The following is a 26,756-nucleotide window of genomic DNA, read 5'->3' as shown; positions in this document are numbered from 1 at the left end:
CTGCGCATGTGCATCTGCCCTGTGTGCGTGTCCGCGCACGCGCACTGCCGCCGCTGCTGCCCAGGCTTCCTGTCGGTGCCCAGGTCACGGCTCGCCCTCCTTCCCAGGCTCCGGCGTCGGGCGGCGAGCATTCCGGGCCTCCGGGGTCGGACGCCGTGCGGCCGGGCCGGCCCCCAGCGGGCGCGGGTGCTGCGGGCCGGCAGAGACTCTAGGGGGACCCCCGAGCGCGCCCGGGAGCCCGCGGGCTGGGCCGTGGGGTCGGCGGGTCCCGGTCCCGGTCCGTGTGCACCCCCGGCGGCCCGGGCGAGGCTCTTGGGCCGGGGCGTCCCCGGGAGGCCGATCTGGGCCGGGAGGGACGGTGGCCCGAAGTGAGTGTGTCCCGTAGGCCCGGAGCCGGCTCCTGGGGGGGCAGCGGCCTTGGGAGGCGGAGAGGAGGGGACCCGGGAGAGAAGGCGCCGGAGGAGCAGCCCCCGGCCCGGGGCCTCGGCGGCTGGGGCGGATGAGCGAGTCCCGGCGGGGTAGGTGGCGGGCGTGCGGGCCTCGAGGCGGCCGTGGGTCTCCCCGCTGCAGTGAGCGGGGCTGGGGGCCGGGCCCGGGCGGAGGGCGCGAGCGTGTGCGACGGGGAGGTGGAGGCCTCCCGGGGGGCCGCGTGGCTGCGCGGGGTGGGCGCTACGCGGGGCCTGGTGAGGTCAGGGTTTCCTGGGGCTGGAGGGCCACGGCCTCGGCTGCGGACGCGCCGTGTCCACTCCTCTCTCACGTCCAGCACCCCTTCCTGCTCCTCCTGTCCTCTCCAAATTCCACATGTGTCTCTAAAGGCCACCAGCACCTTTGTTCTTTGATCTTAGGGATGCTGATTCCCCCTGGGTTCTGTCCTTCTGGGATCACAGCCAGCAGAGCAGGATGAGTCTGCCGGGTTCTGTCTTGCAGCCTCTGATGACAGAGGAGGAGGTTGTGCCTGAGAAGGGACGTGACTTGTCCAGGGTCAGCGGGTCTGTGGGTGGGATTGCAAACAGGACTCAAACTCCCATCCCGAGTGCTGTGTCCTCTATTACAGTTTTCTTAATGCAGCGGTAACCATGTTTAGTCAGTCGTTTTAAAAACAAAACCGTGCTGTAATGCACATGTATCTCACTTTTGAGAGCTCGTATTCTCTGTTCCTGTGGATTCTTTTATTTTGAACAGTTTAGAAAGACAGTAGGAAAATCGTAAGCAGTGTATTGGGAATTTTTTTGCACCTTTTATTTAATGGTGGCAAACTATTTGAAAAAGGCATCAATGTCTCTGTTCACCAACGAGAGTAACGTGTCCAGTTACCTCCTGATCGTGCTGGAGTTCCACCGTGGGGTGTGCGGTCCCCTATCGCCCTTTCAGCCCCGCTGACTGTGCCCAGGGTGTCCCTCCATTGAGCTCTCCTTGGTGCTTCTTAGGCAGGAGGTTCCTGCCTCCCGGCCAGCTCACCCAGGACTTCAATCACTTGCTTCTCCTCCCCCAGGTCCACTGTTAACAGTCTCTACGCTTTTCCAAGAGCAGCAGAAAATGAGTGAATCCCAGGTGAGTCTTCCTGTCTGCGCATACGTTCCCCCACCTTGTTTTCTAACACATCTTAGGAGATTTAGAAGGATCCGTACTTTAAAACGGGAACGTAGAAACAGATAAAAGACATGATCACTTCAAGTACAGTGGTGAGAGCGAGAGATCAGCACCAAGAGTCCTCGGCTAGCTCCTGTGTGTGGGCGCTGTGGGACCCCAGGGCTGCTGAAGCTGAGCTGCAGATAGGACTGATGTCCTTGATGGTCACAGAAAAAGGAAAATGCCATCCTTTACGCGGTTTGTATTCACTACAAGAAGACACCATTGTTGTTACTTGTGGGTTGTAAAGATTTCCTAGCATCCGGAAAATCTTCTTTCACAAGGTTGATAAACTGTGGATAGCTTTCTTAATAAGACGGCTACATGGTGCATCTATGGCTTATCCTTCTTGCTTATGTAAGCAGAGGGCCTGCCTCCCAGGGAGCACTGAGTGCATAGGATTCTGTTGGCTGAAAAATAATTCACCTGTAAATATTTCTGAATGTGTCTTTAAATGATAAGGAGTCTTTTAAAAAGTGGGTGGGGATAGCCCACTGTACCATTCATTCTTAATACATAATATTCAGTGTTCAAAGTTTCACGATTTTCTCAGTGTCTTCTGCTTTGTTCTGTTCACTCAGGATACAGGTAAAGTCCATACGTTGCAGCTGGTTCTAATTCTTTTAAATCTTTAATAGTATCTCCCGCTCTGTCTCTCTTGTGTTAGTTCTTTGGAATTTATTATCTGAAGAAATTGGGTGGTTTGTCCTCAGTTTCCCACAGTCTGGGTTGTGTTGATTGCCTCGCCATCATTTTAATTTCACACCTTTTTTTATTTCCAGTTGACCTTGTGAAATCCGTAGTTAAATCTAGAAGTTTACTCAGATTCATGTTCACTTGTTTTGGCAAGATTTCCTTGTATGTGACATTCGTGTCCTTTCTTCTGGAGGTCCGTATCGCCCTCCTCTTTTTGTTTTTGCGATGTCAGCATCTGTTGGCGATGTTTGTTGTTGTGATCTACTAACTCAAGAGGGGAGACAGAAACATCATCGGCTACTGCCATTTCTTCTCATTTACCAGCGAGACTACTTTTCTAAAGAAAAACCTCTCTCTATTTGGTCTGTGGTTCATACAGGAAAGAACATTTTCAAAATACTGAACAGGCTCCTGAGCCACAGGATTTTTGTTTGTTTCGTTTTGTTCTCATGAGCTCATGGGTTTAAACGTATTTGTAAGTATTTCAGTACACTGAAACTTTTAGTTTTTCTGATGTTTAAATGGGTCCATCTTTGACCAGCAGAATCCCTTCGAGTCGGTTTCTGAGTCCTTTTCAAACATTCCCTACCTGTTTGATAGCATTCTTTTTTGTTCAACATTTTATTGGGGAAAAACTTCAAATTTACAGCAGAGTTGCAAGGATTGTACAAAGAACTCCCATGATCCTTTTGCCCAGATTCTCCAATTTTTGACATTTTCCCACATTTGCTGTATCAGCATCTCCGTGTGTAGATACATATTTTTTCCCAGACTGAGAGTAGATGTCATGTCACGCCCCTTCACCCTGTAACATTTCAGATAGTATCTCCTATGATCAAGAATATTCTCTTACATATCCTGACACAGTCATTAAATTCAGGAAAATTAACTATGATATAGTACTTTATCTCATCTGGAATTCATCTTCCAGTTTTTCCCATTTTCCCAGTAACTTCTTTATAGCAATTTTTTGTTTCTGATAGAGGATCCAATTCAGGATTATAAATTGCATTTGGGTTTCATGCTTTGTAAGTCTGTTTAAAAAGGAGTAGTTTCTCAATGCTGTTATAATATTTGAAGAATACAGGCTAATCATTTTATAGGATTCTTTGGATTTAGATTTCTTTGATGTTTCTTCATGACTGGATTTAGTGTGACTTTTTGGCGGGGCTACTACAGGAACAATGACTCTTTTAAACGTGTGGCCCAGCACAGGGTGTCTCTTGGGAAAGTTCCCCGTGCACTGGAGAAGCTGCCTGCCCGGCTCTTGGAGGCTGGGCTGTTCCGTAAACGTCAGATCAAGTTGCACTGTTGTCCAGGGGTGCTGTATCCTCGCCGATTTCCCACCTACTTGTCCCATCAGTCGTGAGAGAGGGGAACCGAAATCTCCTGCAACAACCGTGGATAATCTGCTTCCCCTTGCAATTCTGTAGTTTCTCCTTTATGTATTTTATTAGGCACGTTGACATTTAAGATTGCCATGTTCCCTTGATTGATTAACAACCTTGTCCTTGTGAAATGGCCTTCTTTACCCCTGGTAACATTCTGTTCTGTGAAATGGACTTTCTCTCACATTTATAGAGCCCCACCAGCTTTCTTCTGAGTAGTGTGGGCATGCTGTGTCTTATTCCATCCTTCTACTTTTCACCTGTTTGCATCTTTACATTTAAAGTGCATGTCTGGGGGCCGGCTCCATGGCTGAGTGGTTAAGTTCGCGCGCTCCACTGCGGCGGCCCAGGGTTCGGATCCTGGGCGCGGACATGTCACCGCTCGTCAGGCCACATTGAGGCGGCGTCCCACATCCCACAACTAGAAGAACCTGCAACTAAGATATACAACTGTGTACAGGGGGGATTTGGGGAGATAAAGCAGAAAAAAAAAAGATTGGCGACAGTTGTTAGCCCAGGTGCCAATCCTTAAAAAAAAAAGGGAAGATTGGCAACAGTTGTTAGCCCAGGCGCCAAACTTTAAAATATAAATAAATAAAGTGCATGTCTGTAGACAGCATATAGTTTGGTCTTGCTTTTTTCCCCCCTATCTGACAATCTCTGCCTCTTAACTGGGGTGTGAAGACCATTTACATGTAATGTGATTACTGACGTAACTGGGAGATAATAGTCTTGTCTTTGTTTTCTATTTGTCTCACCTTGTTGGATTCCTTTTCCTTCTTGTCTTCCTTTCTTTCGATTGATGTTTTGTTTTGTTTGTTTGTTTGGCAGGGAAGAATTCACTGTGAGCTAGCATCCGCTTCCAATCTTCCCCCCCTTTTTTTTTTTCTCCCCAAAGCCCCCCAGTACATAGCTGTATATCCTACTTGTAAGTCCTTCTATGTGAGCTGCCACCACAGCATGACAACTGATAGATGGGTGGTGTGGTTCCATGACCGGGAAATCAACCCAGGCCACCGAAGCAGTGAAAGGGCCAAACTTTAACCACTAGACCATCAGGGCTGGTTCTCAGTTGAGCATTTCTTATTATTCCACTTCATATCCTTTCTTGGGCTGTGAGCTACAATGGAGTTGATATTTTAGTGGATGCTTTATGGTTTATGCAACTTTAATTTATCATAGTTTATCCTCAAGGAGCATCCCATTTCACTTTGAGTATAGGAGGCTTATGATGATTTCCATTTCTCCCCTCTTGGTCTTATACTATTGTTATATGTTACTTCTACAGATAGTATCAATCCTACAATATTGTTATTTTTAATTAAACAGTTATCTTTTAAAGAGATTCAAGTGATAAGAGAAAATACATAGGTACCACTACTGGTACTCTTCATTCCTTTGTGTAGATCCAGATTTTTATCTGCTGCCATTTTCCTTCTGCCCGAAGGATTTACCATATCTAGATGATGATGAATTCTTTCAGCTCTTGTATATCTGAAAATGTCTTTATTTTGCCTTTGCTTTTAAAAGGAGCTTTGCTGTGTTTTTTTTTCTAGTAGTTTAAAGGTGTTCCTCCACTGTCTTCTTGCTCACGTTGTTTGCAAGAGAAATCTGATGTCAGCCTCATCTCTGTTCCTTTGTATGTAACGTCTTTTTTTTTTTCCTCTTCCTGCTTTTAAGGTTTTTTCTTTATCACTGGTTTTGAGCAGTTTGATTAGGATATGTCTTGCTATTGTTTTCTTCATGTTTCTGTGCTTGGGGATCATCGAACTTCTTGGATCTGTGCATTTATGGTGTTCATCAACTTTGGGTAGATTTTGACCTTTATTTCTTCAGATATTCCCTCTGCCTCCCCCACCCTTCCCTCTGCGATACCTCTTACCTGAATATGACGCTGCTTGAAATTGTGCCTCAGCTCACTGATGCCCTTCGTTTTCTTTTAATTCTGTTTTCTCTGTGTTTCATTTTATACAGCTTCTGTTGCTGTGTCTTCATGTTCACTGATATTTTTTTCGGCAATGCTGTTAATCTAGTCCAGTGTAATTTTCATTTCAGATGTTGTTTTTATCTGTAGAAGTTCAATTTGAGTCTTTTTTTATATGTTCCCTGTCTCTGCTCAGTTTTTTTGAACATATCGAATACAGTTATAGGCTATTTTCATGTTCTCTGCTATTGTAACATCTCTGGCAGTTCCAGGTCCACATCAATTGATTGATTGATTAGTTTCTTGTGTGTTATACTTTCCTACCTATTTACCCCAATTTCCCAGCTCCTCCTCCTCTGCTCTCAGTTCTCCCTCCCTGCTCCACGGCTGGAGACTCCGGGCGGTAGCTGTAGGGCTCACCTTGTTTATGTCCCACCTCTCAGGGGTTACCGTCCATCATTGCCTGATGGTCGGGGGTTCTTGAAAACCATGGCCTTGTATATTTTGTCTGATTTTTGGTGTTGTTTCAGGTGGGAGGGTAAATCCAATCCTTGTTCGTCTTGGCTGAAAGCAGAATTCTTAATGTCTGTGTTTTGAGTCATAGTTAGAAAGCCTTTCCTCTCATCAGTGTTATGGAGAAATTCAAGTATGTGTCTTTCTGCACAGTTTCATATTTTACGCTTAGAACCCTGATCCAGTTGGAGTTTATTCTTTTATGTTGCAAGATTTGGATGTAGTTTTATCCACATCAAATGACTATCAGTTGCTCTGTCACTGTTTATTAAAAGTCAGTGCCACCTGATCACTGTATTATGGTTTAGTAATCATAATGTAGTCATAATCGTCATAATATATCGTATAATCATAGAAGTCTATTTCCAGACTTTGTGCTCTATTCTTTTCTTTTCCTTTTCATTTTCTTTTCTTATTTCTTTTCTTATTCTATTTCTTTTCCTGGTCTGTCTCCATTCATGTGCCAGTACCAAACTTTTAGTCATAGAGGCTAGCTTTTAAATATCGTAATTTAGACTCCCTTCACAGCTTTTCTTTGGAGATCTTACTAGCTGTTCTTGATTTTTCCCCCTCATACGAACTTTAGTGTCAACTTGTGTAGTTCCAGGAAAAAGCTCTTTGGTATTTTTATTGGGGTCATATATTTTTAAAGTAATTTAGGGTAACTGACATCTTTGTATTGTTAAGTTGACCTATCCAAGAACAAAGGATATCGTTCTGTTTGTTCAAGTCTACTTCCATTCTTTCGGGAGTGTTTTAAAATTTTCTTAGTATAGATTTTGTACGTCTCTTGTTAGAGTTTTCTCTTTTCTTTTCCTACTGTGCACTGTGCGTACACTGGAATTACATCTTCTAACTCTTGTTTATGTAGCGAGGGCTGTTGCTTTGTGTGTGTTGTTATATATCCTGCTACCTATCAGAGTTCTTTTATTAAATTGGTTTCATTGTTGATTTCTCAGTTTTCTATGTATAGTATACCGTCTGCGGGTAGAAGTAGTTTTACTTTTTCTTATTGATTATTATGCCTCTAATTCTTTTCTCTAATTGGAGAGAGTGAGCGTTTTGCCTGGTTCCTGATCTTAGTGGGAATGTGTCTAGCGTTTCTCCATAAAGTAACATCCTGGCTTTAGACCTGAGAGGCCTGAAGCATGAATATATATGTGGGTGCATGTGGGGGTGAGTGTGTAAACTTAAAAAGTGTAGAGGCCAGCCCAGCGGCATAGTGGTTAAGTTCATGCACTCCGCTTTGGTGGCCCGGGGTTCGTGAGTTCTGATCCTGGGTGCATAGCTCTGAACTGCTCATCGAGCCATGCTGTGGTGGTGTCCTCCATATAAAATACAGGAGAATTGGCACAGATGTGAGCTCAGGGCCAATGTTCCTCACCAAAAAAAAAAAAGAAAAGAAAAAGTGTATATATGTGCTTATTTAAATTGAGATAGATGTGCATATCTATCACATACATATGTGTATGTCATATGTACTATGCATATTAGGGTATAAAAGTGTGTGTATATACATATATTCGTATTTGTGAAGTATCCATCAATTCCTATTTTCTTGAGGGTTTTTTTTAATCAGGTATGCATTTTGAAAAATGTCAGAGGCTTGTTCAGCATGTTTGGAGAGAGAAGAATTTTCTTCTTGGCTGAATTATAGTGGCATATTATGTTAATGGGTTTCCAAATATTAAACCAATCTGTAGTCTCAGAACAGGTCCCATTTAGCTATTACATATTATCTTTTCCATCTGGTATTGGGTTGTTTACTAATGTTTTATTTTGAACATCTATGTTGATATAAGTGATGCTGGTATGTGATTTGATTTATTTATTTGATTGACCAGTCTGCTAACCCCCTCCACCCCTTGCCTTCTGGACTGACTTCACCCACAGGTTATTTCTTCAGTAGGGGTCCTGAGTGCTCATTGGCTGCCCTCTGGATGGTCTTGGGTGGTCTTTGGGTTCTCACTGGTCAGTGGAGCAGCTCTACTTCCGTGGTCTTGGGGAATCTCAGCCGTGGGACCCACACAGTGTGGCTGTCAGTGGATGCAAACCCACTGTCGATACATCCTTGTACAGAATAGGATGAGGAGCGTGTCTGCTGAGTGCGTCCCTTCGAGAATACGAGTTAAACCTTTCCCGTGCCTAGAACTGCTCCTTATGACAGCACCGAAGGCCCTTTCTGGCTGGCCTATCAGCGAGGTTTCCACGTCCCTGTGCTCCTCCCTGTTGGATCTCCTGGGTTCCCGTGGAGGACATCAGCGAACGCTTCAAGGAAACTGTCTTCTTTGGGAATAAACGCTCTTGCTTTTCTGAAAACACCTTTGTGGTGTCCTTAGGCTTCAGTGATGGTTCAGCTGGTGTCCAGCTCTGCGTCCCAAATCCTCTCTCTTCCGGAAGTCCTGGGCAGCTCTCCACTGCTTCCTCTCAGCTGAGTGGAACGTCAGTTACCAGGGTAACTAGTATATTTTTTTCTCTATAAGTTTAGGATTTTTTTCTTAATTTTTCAATTTTGGATATTTTATCAAGAGATTTCTGGATCTCTGTATTTTCCCCAACGTTCTTGTTTTCACATTAGACAGGCTTTTGATGTGAAGGCTCCCAGCTTTCTGAGCACAGGCACCATTTTCACTTCTGCCTTTGATTTTTTTTTTTTTTGTTCATCCTCCTGGTTCTCTCTTTCTAAAGATTTTGTATCTGTTGGATCTGGTTGGCATGTCTCAAATTTTCTTTCACCATTTCAATTTCTTATTTTCTGAGAAATTTTCTAACTTATATATTGTATGTCCCATTTGTTATTCAAGCTTGTTACTTGAGGATATTTTTTTTAATTCAACAATCCACTCTTTAATTTCTAAGTATTCTTTGATGGCTGTTTCTTAGCAGAATGTTCTCATTTCAAGGGAGCAGTATCCTGCTTAATCTATTAAAAAATATAAATCAACAGGAAAAAAGTTCTTTCCTTTATGAATTTGGTTCTGTCATTGTTGAGTTGTTCATCTTGATGCTTATTTTTTTTTCTCAGTTATAGGAAATTTTTTTATTGAGGTAATACTGGTTTATAACATTATGTAAATTTCAGGTGTACGTCTTATATTTCAATTTCTGTGTAGATTACATCATGTTCAACCCCCAAAGATTAATTACAATCCATCACCACTTGTGCCTCCTTTCCCCCTCCTCCCTTCCCGCCTTCCCCTCTGGTAACCACCAATCCAGTCTCTGTCTCTCTGTGTTTGTGCGTTGTTTTTATCTTCCACTTATGAGAGATCATATGATATTTGATTTCCCCCTCTGACTTATTTCACTTGGCATAATACCCTCAAGGTCCACCCGTGTTGTCGCAAATGGCAAGACTTCCTCGTTTCTATGGATGAGTAGTATTCCATCGTGTCTACATACCGCATCTTTATCCATTCATCCCTTGATGGGCACCTAGGTTGCTTCCAAGTCTTGGCTATTGTGAAAAATGCTACAGTGAACATGAGGATGCAAGTATCTTTACGCATTTGTGTTTTCAGGTTCTTTGGATAAATACCCAGCAGTGAGATAGCTGGATCATATGGTAGATCTATTCTTAATTTTCTGAGGATACTCTATACTGCTTTCCATAGTGCCTGCACCAGTCTGCACTCCCACCAGCAGTGTACGGGGGTTCCCTTCTCTCCACGTCCTCTCCAACACTTATTTCGTGTCTTGTTAGTTATAGCCATTCTGACCGGCATGAGGTGATATCTCATTGTAGTTTTTTGTTTTTTGTGTTCTTTTTGGAGTCCACGTCCTTGGGAGGGAGGGGGTTGTGTTTTTTTTAAGGTATGCTTTCTGGTAAGGAGGATTGGCCTTGCGCTAACATCTGTCACCTGTCCTCCTCTTTTTCTCCCCAAACCACCCCCCACCATAGTTGTATATCCTAGCTGTAGGTCCTTCTAGCTCTTCTGTGTGGGATGCTGCCTCAACACGGCTTGATGAGCGGTGCTAATCGGCACCCAGGATCTGAACTGGTGAACCCCAGGCTGGAGCACGTGAACTTAACCACTCGCCCATGGGGCCACCCCCTGTCTCCTTATAGTTTTGACTTGCATCTCCCTAATGATTAGTGATGTGGAACATCTTTTCGTGTGCCTGTTGGCCATCTGTATATCTTCTTTGGAGAAATGTCTGTTCAGATCTTTTGCCCATTTTTTAATCAGGTTGTTAGTTTTTTTCTTGTTGGGGTGTATGAGTTCTTTATACATTTTGGATATTAACCCCTCGTCAGATATATGGTTTGGAAATATCTTCTCCCAATTGTTAGATCGTCCTTTCATTTTGTCGATGGTTTCCTTTGCTGTGCAGAAGCTTTTTAGTTTGATGTAGTCTCATTTGTTTATTTTTCCTGTTGTTTCCCTTGCCCGGTCAGACATGGGACTTGAAAATACGCTGCTAAGACCAACATCAAAGAGGGTACTACCTATGTTTTCTTCCAGAAGTTTTATGGTTTCATGTCTTACATTCAAGTCTTTAATCTATTTTGAGTTGATTTTTGTGTATGGTGTAAGATACTTTCGTTCTTTTGCACATGACTCTCCAGTTTTCCCAACACCATTTATTGAAGAGACTTTCCTTTCTCCATTATATGCTCTTGGCTCCTTTGTCAAAAATTAGCTGTCCATAGGTGTCTGGGTTGATTTCTGGGCTCTCCGTTCTGTTCCGTTGATCTGTGTGTCTGCTTTTGTGCCAGTACCGTGCTGTTTCAATTTACTATAACTTTGTAGTATATTTTTAAATCAGGGAGCATGATACCTCCATCTTTGTTCTTTTTTCTCAGGATTCCTTTGGCTATTTGGGGTCTTTTGTTGTGCCATATAAATTTTAGGATTCTTTCTTCTATTTCTGTGAAAAATGTCATTGGATGGGGATTGCATTGAATCTGTAGATTGCTTTAGGGAGTCTGGACATTTTAACTATGTTAATTCTTCCTATCCAAGAGCATAGAATGTCTTTCTATGTGTCTTCTTCAGTTTCTTTCAACAATGTTTTATAGTTTTCAGTGTACAGATCTTTCACCTCTTTGGTTAAATTTATTCCTAGGTATTTTATTCTTTTTGTTCCAATTATAATTGGGTTTGTATTCTTAGTTTCTCTCTCTGCTAATTCGTTGTTAGTGTAGAGAAACACAACTGATTTTTTTATGTTGATTTTGTACCCTGCAAGTTTACTGTATTCATTTATTATTTCTAAAAGTTTTTTGGTGAATTCTTTAGGGTTTTCTATGTATAAAATCATGTCATCTGCAAATAGTGACAGTTTTACTTCTTCCTTTCCAATTTGCACCCCTTTTATTTCTTTTTCCTGCCTGATTGCTCTGGCTAGGACTTCCAATACTATGGTAAATAAGAGTGGTGACAGTTGGCATCCTTGTCTGGTTCCTGTTCTTAGAGGGATGGGTTTCAGTTTTTCTCCGTTGAGAATGATATTTGCTGTGGGTTTGTCATATATGGCCTTTATTATGTTGAGGAACTTTCCTTCTATACTCATTTTATTCAGAGTTTTTGTTATAAATGGATGCTATATCTCGTCAAATGCTTTCTCCGCATCTATTGAGGTGATCATGTGATTTTTACTCTTTGTTTTGTTAATGTGGTGTATCACATTGATTGATCTGCAGCTGTTGAGCCATCCCTGCATCCCTGAAATAAATCCCATTTGATCATGATGTATGAACTTTTTAATATATTGTTGTATTCGATTTGCTAGTATCTTGTTGAGGATATTTGCATCAGTGTTCATGAGTGATACTGGCCTGTAATTTTCTTTTTTTGTGTTGTCCTTGTCTGGTTTTGGTATGAGTGTAATGTTGGCCTCGTAGAATGAGTTAGGAAGCTTCCCCTCCTCTTCAATTTTTTGGGAGAGTTTGAGAAGGATAAGTATTAACTCTTCTTTGAATGTTTGGTACAATTCACCAGGGAAGCTGTCTGGTCCTGGACTTTTATTTTTTGGGAGCTTTTTGATTACTGTTTCCATCTCCTTCCTGGTGATTGGGCTATTCAAATTCTCTGTTTCTTCTTGATTCTGTTTGGGAAGGTTGTATGGCTTGAAGAATTTATCACTTCTCATAGGTTATCCAATTTGTTGGCGTATACCTTTTCATAGTATTCTCTTATAGTCTTTTGTATATCTGAGGTGTCCATTGTAATTTCTCCTTTTTCATCTCTGATTTTATTTATTCAAGCCTTCTCTTTTTTCCTTGGTGGGTCTAGCTAAAGGTTTGTCTCTTTTGTGTATCTTTTCAAAGAACCAGCTCTTTGTTTCATTGATTTTTTTCTGGGTTTTTTTTTAGTCTCTATTACATTTATTTCTGCTCTGATTTTTATCATTTCCTTCCTTCCACTGATTTTGGCCTTTGTTTGTTGTTATTTTTCCAGTTCCTTTAGGTGCACTGTTAGATTGTTTATTTGAGATTTTTCTTGTTTGTTGAGGTAGGCCTGAATTGCTATAAACTTCCCTCTTAGAACCACTTTTACTGTATCCCATAAATGTTGGCATTTATTTTTTATTTACACTGGTTTCCTCAATGACCTGATGTTTCTTGATTTTTCAATTTCAGTTTTTGAGAGAATGATTACTAATGGCTAATGTGAATATATTCGACTGCTGACCCCGTTTGACTCCTCTTTCCTTTATGGAGGGGATGGACACAGCTCCAGAAGTGAGTGCGTAGGGATATGTATTTAGACAGACATCACTTCATTTTTTTTTTCCAGTATTTTCTTTTGTGGTAAAATAAATATATCATGAAATTTATTATCTTAACCTTTTTTTTCCCTTGGTGAGTAAGATTGGCCCTGAGCTAACATCTGTGCCAATCTTCCTCTATTTTGTATGTGGGACGCTGCCACAGCTTGGCTTGATGAGCGGTGCATAGGTCCACCTCCAAGATCCAAGCCTGCAAACCCCAGGCCACCAAAACGGAATGGACAAACTTAACCACTATGCCAGCAGGCTGGCCCCTAGCTTGACCATTTTTAAGTGTACAGGCCAGTGGTATTAAATAGATTCATACTGTTGTGTAACCATCACCACCATCCGTCTCCAGAACACTTATCCTGCAAAACTGAGCCTCTGTCCCCATTAAACCCTAACTCCCAGTGTCCCCTTCCTCAGCCCAGCCACCATTCTGCTTTGTCTCTGCTTTTGATTGCTCTGAGGACTTCATCTAAGTGCAGTCATACAGTACGTCTCTTTGCATCTGCCTTATTTTACTTAGCACGATGTCCTCGCGGTTCGTTCACATGTGGTAGAATATGTCAGAGTCTCCTTCCTTTTTAAGGCTGAATAACGTCCCATTGTACGTAGATACCACCTTTTGCTTGTCATTCGTCAGTCAGTGGACGCCTGGGTTACTGCTGTGTTTTAGCTGTTGTGAATAATGCTGCTGTAAGTGTAGGCGTGTGAATGTCTCTTCAGGTCCCTGCTTTCAATTCTGTTGAGTATATGCCCAGAAGCAGAATTGCTGGATCACATGGTAATTCTATTTTTAAGCTTTTTTTTTTTTTTTTAAGACTTTCTTTGTTTCCTTTTTCTCCCCAAAGCCCCAAGGTACATAGTTGTATATTCTTCGTTGTGGGTCCTTCTAGTTGTGGCATGTGGGACGCTGCCTCAGCATGGTTTGATGAGCAGTGCCATGTCCACACCCAGGATTCGAACCAACGAAACACTGGGCCGCCTGCAGCAGAGCTCGTGAACTTAACCACTCGGCCACGGGGCCAGCCCCATCTATTTTTAAGTTTTGAGGAGCCACCATAGCGTTTTCCAGTGACTGTGGCATTTTACGTGCCCAGCAATATGCACAAGGGTTCTACATTTCTCCAACATTTGTTATTTCCTGTTTTTTTCGTAGTAGCCGTATATTTTCCCATTCTGTGGGCTGCCTTTTTCCTCTGTTGATAGTGTTTTCTGATGCACAGAATTCATAGGAAGCACTCCACTTTGACCTGGCGGCTGGCAGACAAGTTTAAGTCGCTCAAGTTGCTTTACACTGAGAGGGGTTTTCCAAGAGTCACCTTGAGGAAAACCATCCACGCCCAACACGGATAGGGCTGAGTGCATGTCCCCGTTTGCCTGAGGTCCTCTGCCACGGCACCTCTATCCCTGCTCTCCCGTTTAGTCTAACGTTGGTCCCAGCCAGGAGCTTTCTGTTTGGACAGCGAGTGTGTGGTCACCCTAACCGCAGAGGTCCAAAGTGCGCTGCCTTCTGCTGTGCGTCTGGGCTCAGTGCCCGCAGCCAGAGCGTTCTCATCAGACGCACCCTTCGTCTGGCTGCTCTGTGCCCTGAAAGCAGGGAGCCGCTCCTGGGGTTGATTTCCCTGTCGGTCAGTAGCTGTGCTGCCCCCGTGATGGGCCTGGAGAGTCCCAGGGCCCTGCTGGGGAGTCTGGGCCGCACTCCTGCTGTGAGCCCACATCTGCCCTGAGTAAAGCTGTGTGTCCTGCAGCTCTGATTTCTCACCTTCTACTCGGCTCCATGTGTCGAGAACTTCCTCAAAAAAATTCCTGCTCCTGGTAACCCCTGGGTTCCAGTGCTCTATTTTTTAATTTCTTTGAATTGGACTTTTTGGGAGTTTTGTTTGTGAGGCAGGAAAGTAATCGTGTAAGTTCAACTGCTCTGTTGGATTATAGTCAAGTCCTGCTGTCAAAAAGCTGCCCCTCAGAAAGTCCTTTCTTGGTCTCTCTGCCCTCTTCTTCTCTGCCAGCCTCTTAAGTATTAATGCTAGTTCGGTTTTTGCCGTTGGCACTTTAACACCTCGTGAAGCTTAATCTGGCAAGGTAAAATTAAAATAATTTGCTTCTCTTTGGTTATACCACTCCACCTGGTGGACAGCACTCTGACACCTTGGGCATTCATTCAAGCAACGAATATTAATTGCTGCCAGAAAGAGATGTTCAAGAGAAGATATTCAAGATAAAACTTGAAGGAAGTAGAAGCTTAGTCACGCAGGTCGCTAGAGATAGCGGCTGTGAGACTAAAGAGTCAAAAAATCAAAGAGCTGAATGAGGCCAAGGGCAGCAGAGCAGTGAGAGTGCAGAGGGGGAGACCAGGACCTGAGTCTGGAGGCACCAGCGTGGAGAGGTCGGGAAGAGGAGGCCCGACCCCAGCCCACAAAGGCAGCTGAAGGAATGGCGAGGACTGAAATGCGTGTTTATTTACATGGTGTCTCCTTTATCACGACAAAAGCTTTTTGCAAACAGGAATGGTGTTTTTCTCCTCTTTGCCCCCAAACCTCAAGATAGTTCAGTTGCAAAATTGGAACTCAGATGTTTTTTGGTTTGAGGGATTTGTTTTGCGGTTTTTTGGGGGGGGGGCACATTAAAGAATCCAAAGGCAGTCATGTTTCCAATGTGGTGGTTTTCCTTCCGTGATCTGTAACATAAAATCAGGTTCTCAATGTTCGTAGTTAACTTTACCAGCGAGCTCGGTAAGCTCTTGTCCCCATGTGCCTTCTCCACGTCACCCAGTTCCGATCGTGGTGCCATTACAGGGGCCAGTGTCGTTCAAGGATGTGGCCGTGGACTTCACGCAGGAGGAGTGGCAGCAGCTGGACCCTGATGAGAAGACGACCTACAGGGATGTGATGCTGGAGAACTACAGCCATCTCGTGTCCCTGGGTGAGGAGAGCTCGCTTTCTGAGCCGCTGCTATGTGAAGGCTTCCAATTTAATGATTTTATTCCTCGAGTCTGAAGAAATTAAGTAAAAAGACCATTTAATTCCTTTTGGTCGCCAAGTAGAGCATTCGCGTCTTTGCTTCTCCAATGATAGGTACTAATTTTGAAAAATAGGGCACTTTGTCACACGGCCTCTGAGGCAGCACCGTCTCCTCGGAGGTCCCGATGCCAAGCAGCTGGTCCAAGGCCCTCCGTTTCTCATTGCCAGGGTACGATAGCACCAAACCGAATGTGATCATCAAGTTGGAGCAAGGCGAAGAGCCGTGGGTGGCCGAGGGTGAATTCCCGTGTCGGGGTCATGCAGGTAAGTTAGTAGAGTTTTACACTTGTGCATGTGTCCACTCTGGGCCTTTGGAGTCACTGTGGTCTGTCCACTCCTCGGGTGCCCTAAATCATACCTCCCGGTACCCAGTGGCGTTGCCCTCCCACACGGACGCTCAGACTCCCTTTCTGATTTTACTTTGTTTTACATTTGATGGATTGTCCCTGCTTACCAGCACCAAGGATCCTTCCTTCCTCTGTCCCGTGCATTCTCCGTGACTTACCTACTCTCCGTCACCACAGAATTCTTTTGTTTTCAGGCATTCAAAAATTAACTCAGTGCTTTCACGTTCCTTGTTTTTATCTTCCATTTTCTTTCCCTCCTTGCTGTGAAATGCCTCAGGCTGATTTTCTGCCCCAGTTTCACTTCCCCATCTGTGCACTCAGGTGCCAAACCTTGCCCTCAGCCTCAGCTGGTGAGGTCAGTCACTGCCGCTCCTGGCGTGCCCCATGCTTGTTCTGAAGTGCCTGTCTCTATCTTTGGGGTGCGCCCTGGGTGGGTCTGGTGAGGCGACACAGTTGGGCCTTCCTCTTTCCCCCAGTGCTCATTCGTGTCTTGTCTGCCTCTCTGTCAAGGGTCCACAGTAGATGTTCAGGGGATGTGTATTTCCTAAGTGAATTTCCGTTCATTCTTTTGCCTTCCTTGGGAGTGCCCTCCTCAGGCCTGTTTTCCACTTGTTTAGTTTTGTTTGTGTACCTTAAAAGGGTTCATCTAGTCTCAGCTATTAAGGCTTTTTTTGTTTGTGTTTATGCTGCTCCCCTAAATTGGTATCTGATGCCTTTAACCTGTGGTCTAGTTGGCTCTTTACGTGATCGGTGACAGTGTCAGTGACACAGTCCACTTCCTTCTTTCTCAGACTCTCCAAACCACAGACTGTGCGTCTTCTCCACCTCCCTTTATTTCTTACATTGTACTAGTGTTTTCTGGGGTTTTTGTATTTTGTGCAGTGCCTTGAAATTTTTCTGCATATTCTCATGCATTTCTCACATTGGTGTAAACAGTATTTCCTCCTACCTGGATTACTTAGAATCCTATTGGAAAGGGCACAGTCTGTTTGTCTGAGACCTCCGCTTGATCCTGTCACTAGACTGACAAGATAAGCCTGTAACGGTTCTTCTTAAAGGGAATTTAAATTCTCCTCTCCTTGAGTGTGATGCGATGTTGCCTATCAGGATTAATGTTCTCTGTTTCCCCAGGCTTGTTAAATGCCAGATTTCTAAATGTCTTCCATTCAGGCTGTCATTGTCCTTGTCTTTTGCGTGCACTTTACTTGCCCAAATAATATATCTTCCTTCCTTAATTGTAGTGAAAAATAAAGTTTATCATTGTAGCCATTTTTAAGTGGACAGTTCATTGGTAACTACATTCACACGCTTGTGAAACAGAATCTCTAGAACTTTAGCCTTTAAATTTGAGCTTAAAACTTCAGCTCCTCCCTGAAGTTTCCTTCCTTGCTCACCCACCATGCCCATCGTAACATCCTTTCCCCTTGGTGCTCATTAGCACAGCAGTGAGAGGTGGCCGAGTGCTCTGCCATGCAGTGGCATGTTTCTGTTGGTGGAGCGTCTTTCTCCATCTGAATTATAATCCTCCAAAGAGGAAGGCTCTTTTTACCCTGCTTTGATACGTAGCACATAGTAGGCACTCCGTGGATTTTTTTATTGACTAACTGAGGAGCTCAGTAAATGAAAGACCTCTGTTGTTTATTCATTGAGAGAGAATGTATTCTGAACTGCAGATTCAGATAAAACAGAAGGGATTGGAGTAGAACTTGAAAGCACCTCATTTGATTCGGATTAGGAGCTATGCCTTTAGTTTCTGTCTGGGCAGATTCAAAGAAAATGGGAAGTCATACTTTGCACGAGCGCAGGTTTTAGTCGGGAAAGGAAAACATAGCTGCGTGATCTAGTTTAAAGTTCAGCCCTCACCTGCAATGTTTATATTCAGATACAGGTTAGACAACTTTGAGTTAAAGCTACTTTAAGTTTTAAGGGAAAGAGAACTTCAAAAAGCTGGCAAGAGATTTGATAAATATTTGAAAGCCCCCCTGGAAACATAGATAGGTTTTGAGTATAGCCAACAGTGACAGTCAGATTGAGTGAACAAGAACACGAGCACAGATGGTGGTTGGGAATAAGCACAGCACAGCCGAGGCTTCCTGCAGCAGAAGGGCTTTGGAAGATTAGTGCAGTGCTAGTGCAAAGGGTTCCTGGACCCAGTTCCAGCATTGCTGTGTGTGTGTGTGTGTGTGGCTTCCCCACACCAACAAGCAGTTCTCAGATGCAGCATGTATTTGGGAATTCACCTTAATTCTGACACTGTCTACCTGCACAGGTTGTTTCCTCTGCTTCTGAGTGACCGGTTGGCTACAAACTGGGGGTTCCAAAGACCCCTCCAGCCCAGGGTGCCCATCACAAGTCTAGGTTGTAACCTGCACTTGACCGGCTGGCTATAAATGAGAGGTTCCCACGACCCCCTCTCCAGTTTTGATTGATTTGCTAGAAGTGCTCACAGAACTCAAGAAAACTTATTTATTCACTAGATTACCGATTTATTACAAAGGCCATTAAAGGAAGGGAATCAGCAGTCAGATGAGATATGTAGGATGACGTCCTGAACAAGGTCCCAGTGGAGCTTGGGGCCCCACACGGTGGCACGTGGCAGTGTTCTGGTTCCCCAGCGTGGAGCTGTCTGAAAAAGGGGTTGATGAGCCATCCTTCTGGGTTTTTATAAAGACTTCATTGCATTGTCATGATTGAGGAAGTCACTGGACATTGACAGTCAATTCAACCTCACACTCCCCTCCCCTCCCTGGAAATCGGGGTGGGGCTGAAAGGTCCAATCCTCTGATCACAGAGCTGGTTCTCCTGCCAACCAGTCCCCACCCTTGGGTGGGTCCAAAAATGACCTTCATTAACAGAAACAAGCAACAACTTTTTCACTCTCAACTCTTTGGAAATTCCAAGGGTTTTGGGAGCTGTGAGTCAAAAATAGGGATGAAGACCAATTATATGTTTCTTACAATAAATCACAATATCACAGCTAGTTTGAATATATATTTTGAATCCAGATAATGAAAAATCTTATTGGGGAATGATAACTTTTCTGGTTTTTTTCTGTTGGTATTTGGGCTCAGGGATGTTGCAGATTTCTGAGCACAGAACTGTCAGTGTTGCATTGAACGTGGATGAGAGCAACTGACAGTAGTTCAGAGGATCCAAAAATTGTTAAGATACGTGGAAATAAAAGTCAATTTTGTACGGGCAGCATCAGAAATCTCATACTGAAGCTTTTACACCAAGTGAGACCCAGGAAGAGGGAGCTCTTGTTTGTATTCAGAATTAAGGAAGGGTATTATGTCAGGAACATGACTGGTTTTAGGAAATTTAAGTTAGCAAATTGAAAGAAAATTAAAAGTGAAACTTAGTGAGCAGGGATTTTGTGTCGCAAACTATCCTAAGCAGTTTACATGGACTAAGTAAGTTAGTCCTTCTCCAGCCCTCTGATTTAGGCTCCGCTGTGAACATTTCAGATGAGGTGACTTGCCCAGGGTCCCCCAGCCAGTGAAGTGCTGGAGCTGGGGGTCCAGTGCTCTTGGCCATGTGCTCTGTTGTGCAAACAACAGGTTCAGTTAGGGTTAAATAAGACTGTCAGCACCCTCCAGAGAGCTCATCTTAGGGGAAAGAGGTCTTGTCATCTGGTCTGTCTTACATTTCCTTCAGACATTCGCGTGCCTGGACCTCTCCTTCTAGGCGACTGTGAGTTAGGCCTGCTTGTGTGACTCTCTCTAAACACAAGGAAATTTGAGCTTTTCAAATATTTATTTAGATTTATGTGCAGAGTAGAAGGGTAAAGATTTTGCAAGGGTCTAGGCTGGTGAGGATGTCACCGTCGTAATCTCGGTATGAAGTGAAATCGTAATCTCTTTCTCCTAAATGCAGTCCATGCTTGAATCTCGCCTCTGAATATATGTCAGGATTGTTCTTTTCCCACTGACCCCATTTGCCCTGAGTCTCGTTTCTGCCTGAATCTAGCATTTTTTCAATGACTTTGTCCTCTGCTTGTAATTTTTTGGTTTTATTTCCCCTTTTCTACCAAAGTTTTGAACATATTTGTAAAGTAACAAAGGTACTTGTGTTCAGTGCGAATTTACTCTTCCTTTTTCCACTATTGTCGAGCCCTCTTCCACCCTCATCCCTTCCTCATACCTCCCCCACCCCTGTGTGTCTGTCTGTCTGTCTTGTGTGATAAATCAAAGGGGAAAGATGACTATACACTTGTAATTATTTTTATTTGTGGAGATTGACCTTAAAGCCAGAGTCAACCCCACAATAGGGCAGTAAAGTACCACTCCTATCCTGTAGCTGGTCCAGTCTTGAGATTCACAAGGTTTGTTTAATTTTATTCCTTTTTTTAGAAATTTGGAAAGTTGATGACCTCATAGAGAGAATCCAAGAAAATGAAGATGAACATTCAAAGCAAGCTGTTTATATCAACAGCAAAACCCTGATTGAAGAGAGAGAGAATGCGTTTGATAAAACTTATAATATCAAAACAAGCCTTGTTCCTTCAGGCATGATGTCTCATAATTGTGTCTCATGTGGAAAGAATTTAGAATCTACTTCAGAATTAATTATTAGTGATGGAAGTTATGCAAGAAAGAAATCTGATGAGTGTAGTGAATGTGGGAAAATGGACCATGGAGAGAACCCCTATGAATTTCAAAATGAGAAAAGCTCTTCTCAAAATGAAGAAAATATTCTTCAGAAAATTAATATTTTGAAGAAGCCCTTTGAATATAACGAATGCATGGAAGCCTTAGGCAATGAAGCTGTTTTCATTACTCATAAGAGAGCTTACCTGGGAGAGAAGCCCTATGAGTGGAATGATTCTGGACCAGGCTTCATCCAGATGTCAAATTTTAACATATACCAGAGGTCACAGATGGAGTTGAAGCCCTTTGAATGCAGTGAGTGTGGGAAATCTTTCTGTAAAAAGTCAAAATTCATTATACATCAGAGAGCTCACACAGGAGAGAAACCTTACGAATGTAATGTGTGTGGGAAATCCTTCAGCCAAAAGGGAACCCTCACTGTACATCGGAGATCCCACTTAGAGGAGAAGCCCTATAAATGTAATGAGTGTGGGAAGACCTTCTGTCAGAAGTTACATCTCACTCAACATCTGAGAACTCATTCAGGAGAGAAACCCTATGAATGTAATGAATGTGGGAAAACCTTCTGCCAAAAAACACATCTCACCCTACATCAGAGAAATCATTCGGGAGAGAGACCCTACCCATGTAACGAGTGTGGGAAATCCTTCTCCCGCAAGTCAGCCCTCAGTGACCATCAGAGAACACACACAGGAGAGAAACTCTATAAATGTAACGACTGTGGGAAATCCTACTACCGAAAATCTACCCTCATTACACATCAGAGAACACACACAGGAGAGAAGCCCTATCAATGTAGCGAATGTGGGAAATTCTTTTCTCGGGTGTCATACCTCACTATACATTATAGAAGTCATTTAGAAGAGAAACCCTATGAATGCAATGAATGTGGGAAAACCTTCAATTTAAATTCAGCCTTCATTAGACATCGGAAAGTACACACAGATGAGAAACCCCATGAATGTAGTGAATGTGGAAAGTTCTCACATCTCACTGACCATCATACGACTTTAGGAGAGAAACCCTATGAATGTAATGAATGTGGGAAAACCTTCCTTGAAAATCCAGCCTTCAACGGGCACCAGTCACTTCCAAAAGGGGAGAAATCCTATGAGTGTAACATATGTGGGAAATTGTTCTCCGAGTTGTCATACTACACTATACATTACAGAAGTCATTCAGAAGAGAAGCCCTATGGGTGTAGCGAATGTGGGAAAACCTTCTCCCATAATTCGTCCCTGTTTAGACATCAAAGAGTACACACAGGAGAGAAACCCTATGAGTGTTACGAATGTGGGAAGTTCTTCTCTCAGAAGTCTTATCTCACTATACATCATCGAATTCATTCAGGAGAGAAGCCCTATGAATGTAGTAAGTGTGGGAAAGTCTTCTCCCGAATGTCAAACCTCACCGTACATTACAGAAGCCATTCAGGAGAGAAACCCTATGAATGTAACGAATGTGGAAAAGTGTTTTCACAGAAGTCATACCTCACTGTTCACTATAGGACCCATTCAGGGGAGAAGCCCTATGAATGTAACGAATGTGGGAAGAAATTCCACCACAGATCAGCCTTCAACAGCCATCAGAGAATTCACAGGAGAGGGAATGTGAATGTACTTGACGTGGGAAATCTCCTGTGAGGTCAGGTTTTATTTTAGAAAACCCTCTGAGTGTAATGGATACGGGAAATCCAATAGGGAGTCACATGTCGACGTTTGAAAGTTATGTTTCAGAATGAGGAAAAGCCTTTAGGCATTAGAGTCGTTTTAATCTGAATTTTCGCAGAGCAGAATCCCTAAGAACGCAACAAGAAGTAGATCCTTCAGCAAGACCTACAACTCGTTGGACACTAGGTAATTTCTCCAGGAGTGAAACTTTATAAATATTTAATATTTATTTTGGGTTCAAATTGTAGTTACATATCAGGGAATCATGCCAAGGCGAAATCTGTCCAAGTGATGAACGTGGAAAAATATGTTGTCTTGGAAATATGTCATACTAAAAGCCATATTTCTGATATAAAGTCAAATGTTTATGGGAAAGAGATCCTAAGCTATCAGTTCCAAGTAAACCGTTGTATACAATGAAATTTTCAAATCATCAGAAGTTGATGAGAACAGTAGCATTAAATACATATATGGCAGTTTCTATCATGTTTTAAAAATGCAATGTAACTAATTCTATGCAATTCTATGTAAGTTTGGATTTGAATAATTTGTGAAAAGGCAATATTAAATATCTGAGTATTAAGATGGCAAAATGTACTAGCGCAGGATATACTGTTGGTGAGATGTTTGATAGGTACAAAATAGTTCAGTACATAACTTTCTATTCTTTAGGGGCATTTACAAATGGGTTTTTAATGAATGCCTCATCAGTAGAGGATCCAGTGATTTTTATAAGGTTTTCAACCACGTTTGAGCAAAAAAAGATTTTAAGACATACTATTTTCATAAACTACAGGTAGATAATTTGGAATTAAGTCTGTTTCCGTGTAAGAGGACAGCTGTATTGTATTCCCAGCTCTGAGACCACTCTTGTTTTTTAATCCATAGGTTTGAATGTGCAGTGTGCCACTATTCTGTAATTCAGAAATTTTATCTATAGTTTTATTTGATGTGAATACAGTATCATTATTTTGTGCACTGCCCCTTCGTCTCAGTATTTTGGAACAAAAAACACAGGTTTCTGGCAGGCATCTTTGGTTGATTAACTCTGTGTCCTTTCTCCCCTCATTCCTCGCTGGGAGAGTTTGGGTGTCTAGCATTTCTTCACGTGACACAGAGGGTACAACCTGATAAGTCTCATCCAATCATAATTCCGTTCTGATTGTCGGGAACTCATTTCTAGTGGTCACGGGAACCAAACCTGAGTGAACTAAATGGAGACGGTTTCCATTTTGGAGAAATGGAGAAAACAGTGAGCGACTGGAATGCGAGGGTATTTTAATCATCACAACTCAATCACTGCCACACATCCCATGGGGAAAAGTTCTCTAGTATGCAGGAAATTCGTGTGGCAAAATCCACCTCCACTTATGTTCCTAACAAACTGTGGATAGAAAGGAACTTTGTTAATTGGATGAAGCGTGTCTTAAACTACAACAAACAGCACGCCTAATGGTGAAATACTGAAAGTTTTCTCCCAGCATCAGGAAAATAGACAAGGCTATCTGCTACCACTAATTTTATTCAGTATTGTGCAGAAGGGCCTAGCCGGCGAAGTCAGGGAAGAAAAAATAATCAAAAGGCATAAGGATTAGGAAGAACCTGTAAAACTTTTATTTGCCGATGACACGATTTTGTACATAGGAAATTCTGAAGAATATACAGATAATTAGAATTAGTAAATTTAACAAGGTCCCTACATACAAGATCATTATGCAAAATTTTTTTTCAGTATACCAGGAACAAACATAGAAAATGAAATTTCTAAAAGCAATACCGCTTACAGTAGCATCAAAAATCCTCAAGTGCCTAGGGGAAAAAGTACTGACTACCATATTTTCAAGAACTGTATCCAAAACCAAAAACTACCAAACAGAGGGATATGTCTTGTTTGTGGACTCCAGGACAATCTTAAAAAGATGTCGGCTTCTCCCAAATTAGTTCGTATATTCAGTGCCATCTTAAGGTTCTAGCAAGTTCTTTAATCAAAATTAAGCTAATTATAAACGTGAAAATTCAGAAGACTGCTAATAGTCAAGGGTTTCTTCTAGACTAGACGGAGCTAGAGAACTTACATAGCAGGATATCAAGACCTGTTATGAAGCCATAGGAATGATGGTGCGGTCCTGGTGCAGAGATAAACACATTGGCCATGGGACAGAATAAGGTGATAATGCAGTGTAGTGGTGGCAAGGAAAGTGTTCTTTCCAATAAAAGCCTTGTTAATTAAATTTCATAATTTAGTAGGAAAATCAGTTTAGATGGATTGCAGGTTTAAATATGAAAATGTAAAATAAGAAAGCTTTAAGAAAGCTTTGGAGATTGTAACCTTAAAGTAAGCAAAGTTTTAAGACCCCCAAAAGCGCTAAACCATAAAGTAAAACTTGTTAATTTGGACATATTAAGTTTAAAAACTTGTGTTTATCAAAAAGACACCATTAAAACAAATAGGCAAACCGCAGTGGGGGAGAAGGTATTTGCAATTCATACATGCGTCAGCAGGGAGTTGAAGAGGGGTTGGTAAACGTTTTGTAAGGGGCCAGATTCTGTTTTGGGCTTTACAAGCTAGAAGTTCTCTGTCAACTGCCTGACTGCTGCTGTAGTGTGAAAGCCATATACAGTATGTAAACGAATGAACATAACTATGTCCCAATAAAACTTTATTCGCAAACACTCGTGGCATTCGATTTGGCCAGCAGGCCATGGTTGCTGACCTCTGAGCTAAAATATAAAACACCTACAAGTCAACAAGAAAAAAATAATGAGCAAAAGACTTGGACATCCACTTCACAAAAGGGAACAGCCAGATGGCCAAGAAACACGAAAAGGTATGTTAATTTTATTAGTAATCAGTAAAATGCAGATTTAAAGCACCAAGTGGTACTACTACCCACCCACTAAAAGGTGAAAATGAGAAAGCATCAAGTTTTGGCAAGGATCTAAGCGACAGGAGCTCTCCCATGCTGCTGGTGGTATTGCCAATTGATAGGACAATTTTGGAAAGCTAGGACGTACAGCTGAATGTATGTATACCCCTTTAACCCAAACCTGGCAGGAATGCACATGCATGTCCACCGTGCATGTGTATGTCCACCAAAGGACATGTACTAGAATGTTCATGGCATAAAACTGCAAAAAGCCGAGAACTTTCTGAAGGCATCTGTGCAGTAGAATGAACTTATGTGGTATGTTTCCTCCAGAGAATACTGGAAAACAATGAGAACAAGCAAATTCTAAGTACATGCAGTAACCTAGTTCACTTTCCCAAACGATGCTGAATGAACGAATCCAGACACAAAAGCAAACATCCTGGATGATTCCATTCATGTGAAGTAGAAAGGCAAAATTTGTGCAGGTAGAATTTGGGGCCGTGGTTAGGCTTGGCCAAGGCTGCAGGGGTGGTATCTGGTGTTGGTGGTACTCTGTCTCAGTGTGGGTGCTGGATATCTGAGTGTTCTATGCACTTAAGATATGTGTATTTTTCTGCATGTATATTATACTTTCATAAAATTTTTTTAAAAATCATGTGTCGACCATTTTTGTTGCTCAGCACTCTTGCCATATTTTTCTAGATAGATATGGATATGCTGCACAACAGGAATTAAATGGTAGATTTTGCATAATTCTGTGCAGGAAATACTCCTTATGGTAGTTTTTAATGGCAACTACTATGATTTCCTACACTGTGACCTTAAAGCTTAATATAATGTATATTTTAAGTAAAATATTTGGAAAGGTGACAGGGCCATTACATACGTAGTTTGTCATCCTACCTTCTTGCATATGTAGATGGATCTGAACTGCCTCTTCAATAAAGAACCAATGTGTGTGAGCCTCTCATGTTTTCTCAGACAAATTGTCTCTCACATTTCTGAATTCGGGGTGCATCTTAACCATTACCCTATCATAGAGATGACCTTTCTTGGAGGTAAATAAATATAACGGTGAGTTTGATTTGATGAAAAATTATATGTAAGAGGTTTTTGGGTAATCCTTTCAGCAAATGTAAGATACACAGTTAACAGCATAAATGTGAGTCAGTGAAAGAAAGGGTTAAGTGAGACTTTGCACCACAAAGGATAAAAGCACTCGGCCTGGGGGCCTGGAGAGGGGGAGGGCTGGCTAAGCTTAGGGCTCAGCCACGAGGCGGATGGTCAAGCAAGGCCAGGCCCCCTTTCCTACCAGCCCTTCATCATGAGGTGCCCCCCATTCCCGTATTTACTACTGTTCCGCTTAGCA

The 26,756-nt window shown here is 42.6% G+C and overlaps 1 protein-coding gene across 1 annotated transcript; it reads left to right on the top strand.

Annotated features, from left to right (window-relative positions):
* Positions 1 to 307: 307 nt before the first annotated feature.
* On the top strand, positions 308 to 26,357 carry RBAK (RB associated KRAB zinc finger). Its single transcript, XM_023655209.2, has 5 exons — positions 308 to 518; positions 1,493 to 1,551; positions 15,666 to 15,792; positions 16,059 to 16,154; positions 20,590 to 26,357. Exons 1-5 carry the CDS (start codon positions 500 to 502, stop codon positions 22,488 to 22,490), a joined length of 2,202 nt encoding a protein of 733 aa, XP_023510977.2. The 5' UTR covers positions 308 to 499; the 3' UTR covers positions 22,491 to 26,357.
* The last annotated feature ends 399 nt before the right edge of the window (positions 26,358 to 26,756 follow it).

This window comes from Equus caballus, chromosome 13 (genome assembly GCF_041296265.1).
Source record: "Equus caballus isolate H_3958 breed thoroughbred chromosome 13, TB-T2T, whole genome shotgun sequence".
In the NCBI taxonomy this organism is placed as follows: domain Eukaryota; kingdom Metazoa; phylum Chordata; class Mammalia; order Perissodactyla; family Equidae; genus Equus; species Equus caballus.
This window is presented reverse-complemented; position numbering and strand designations above follow the sequence as displayed.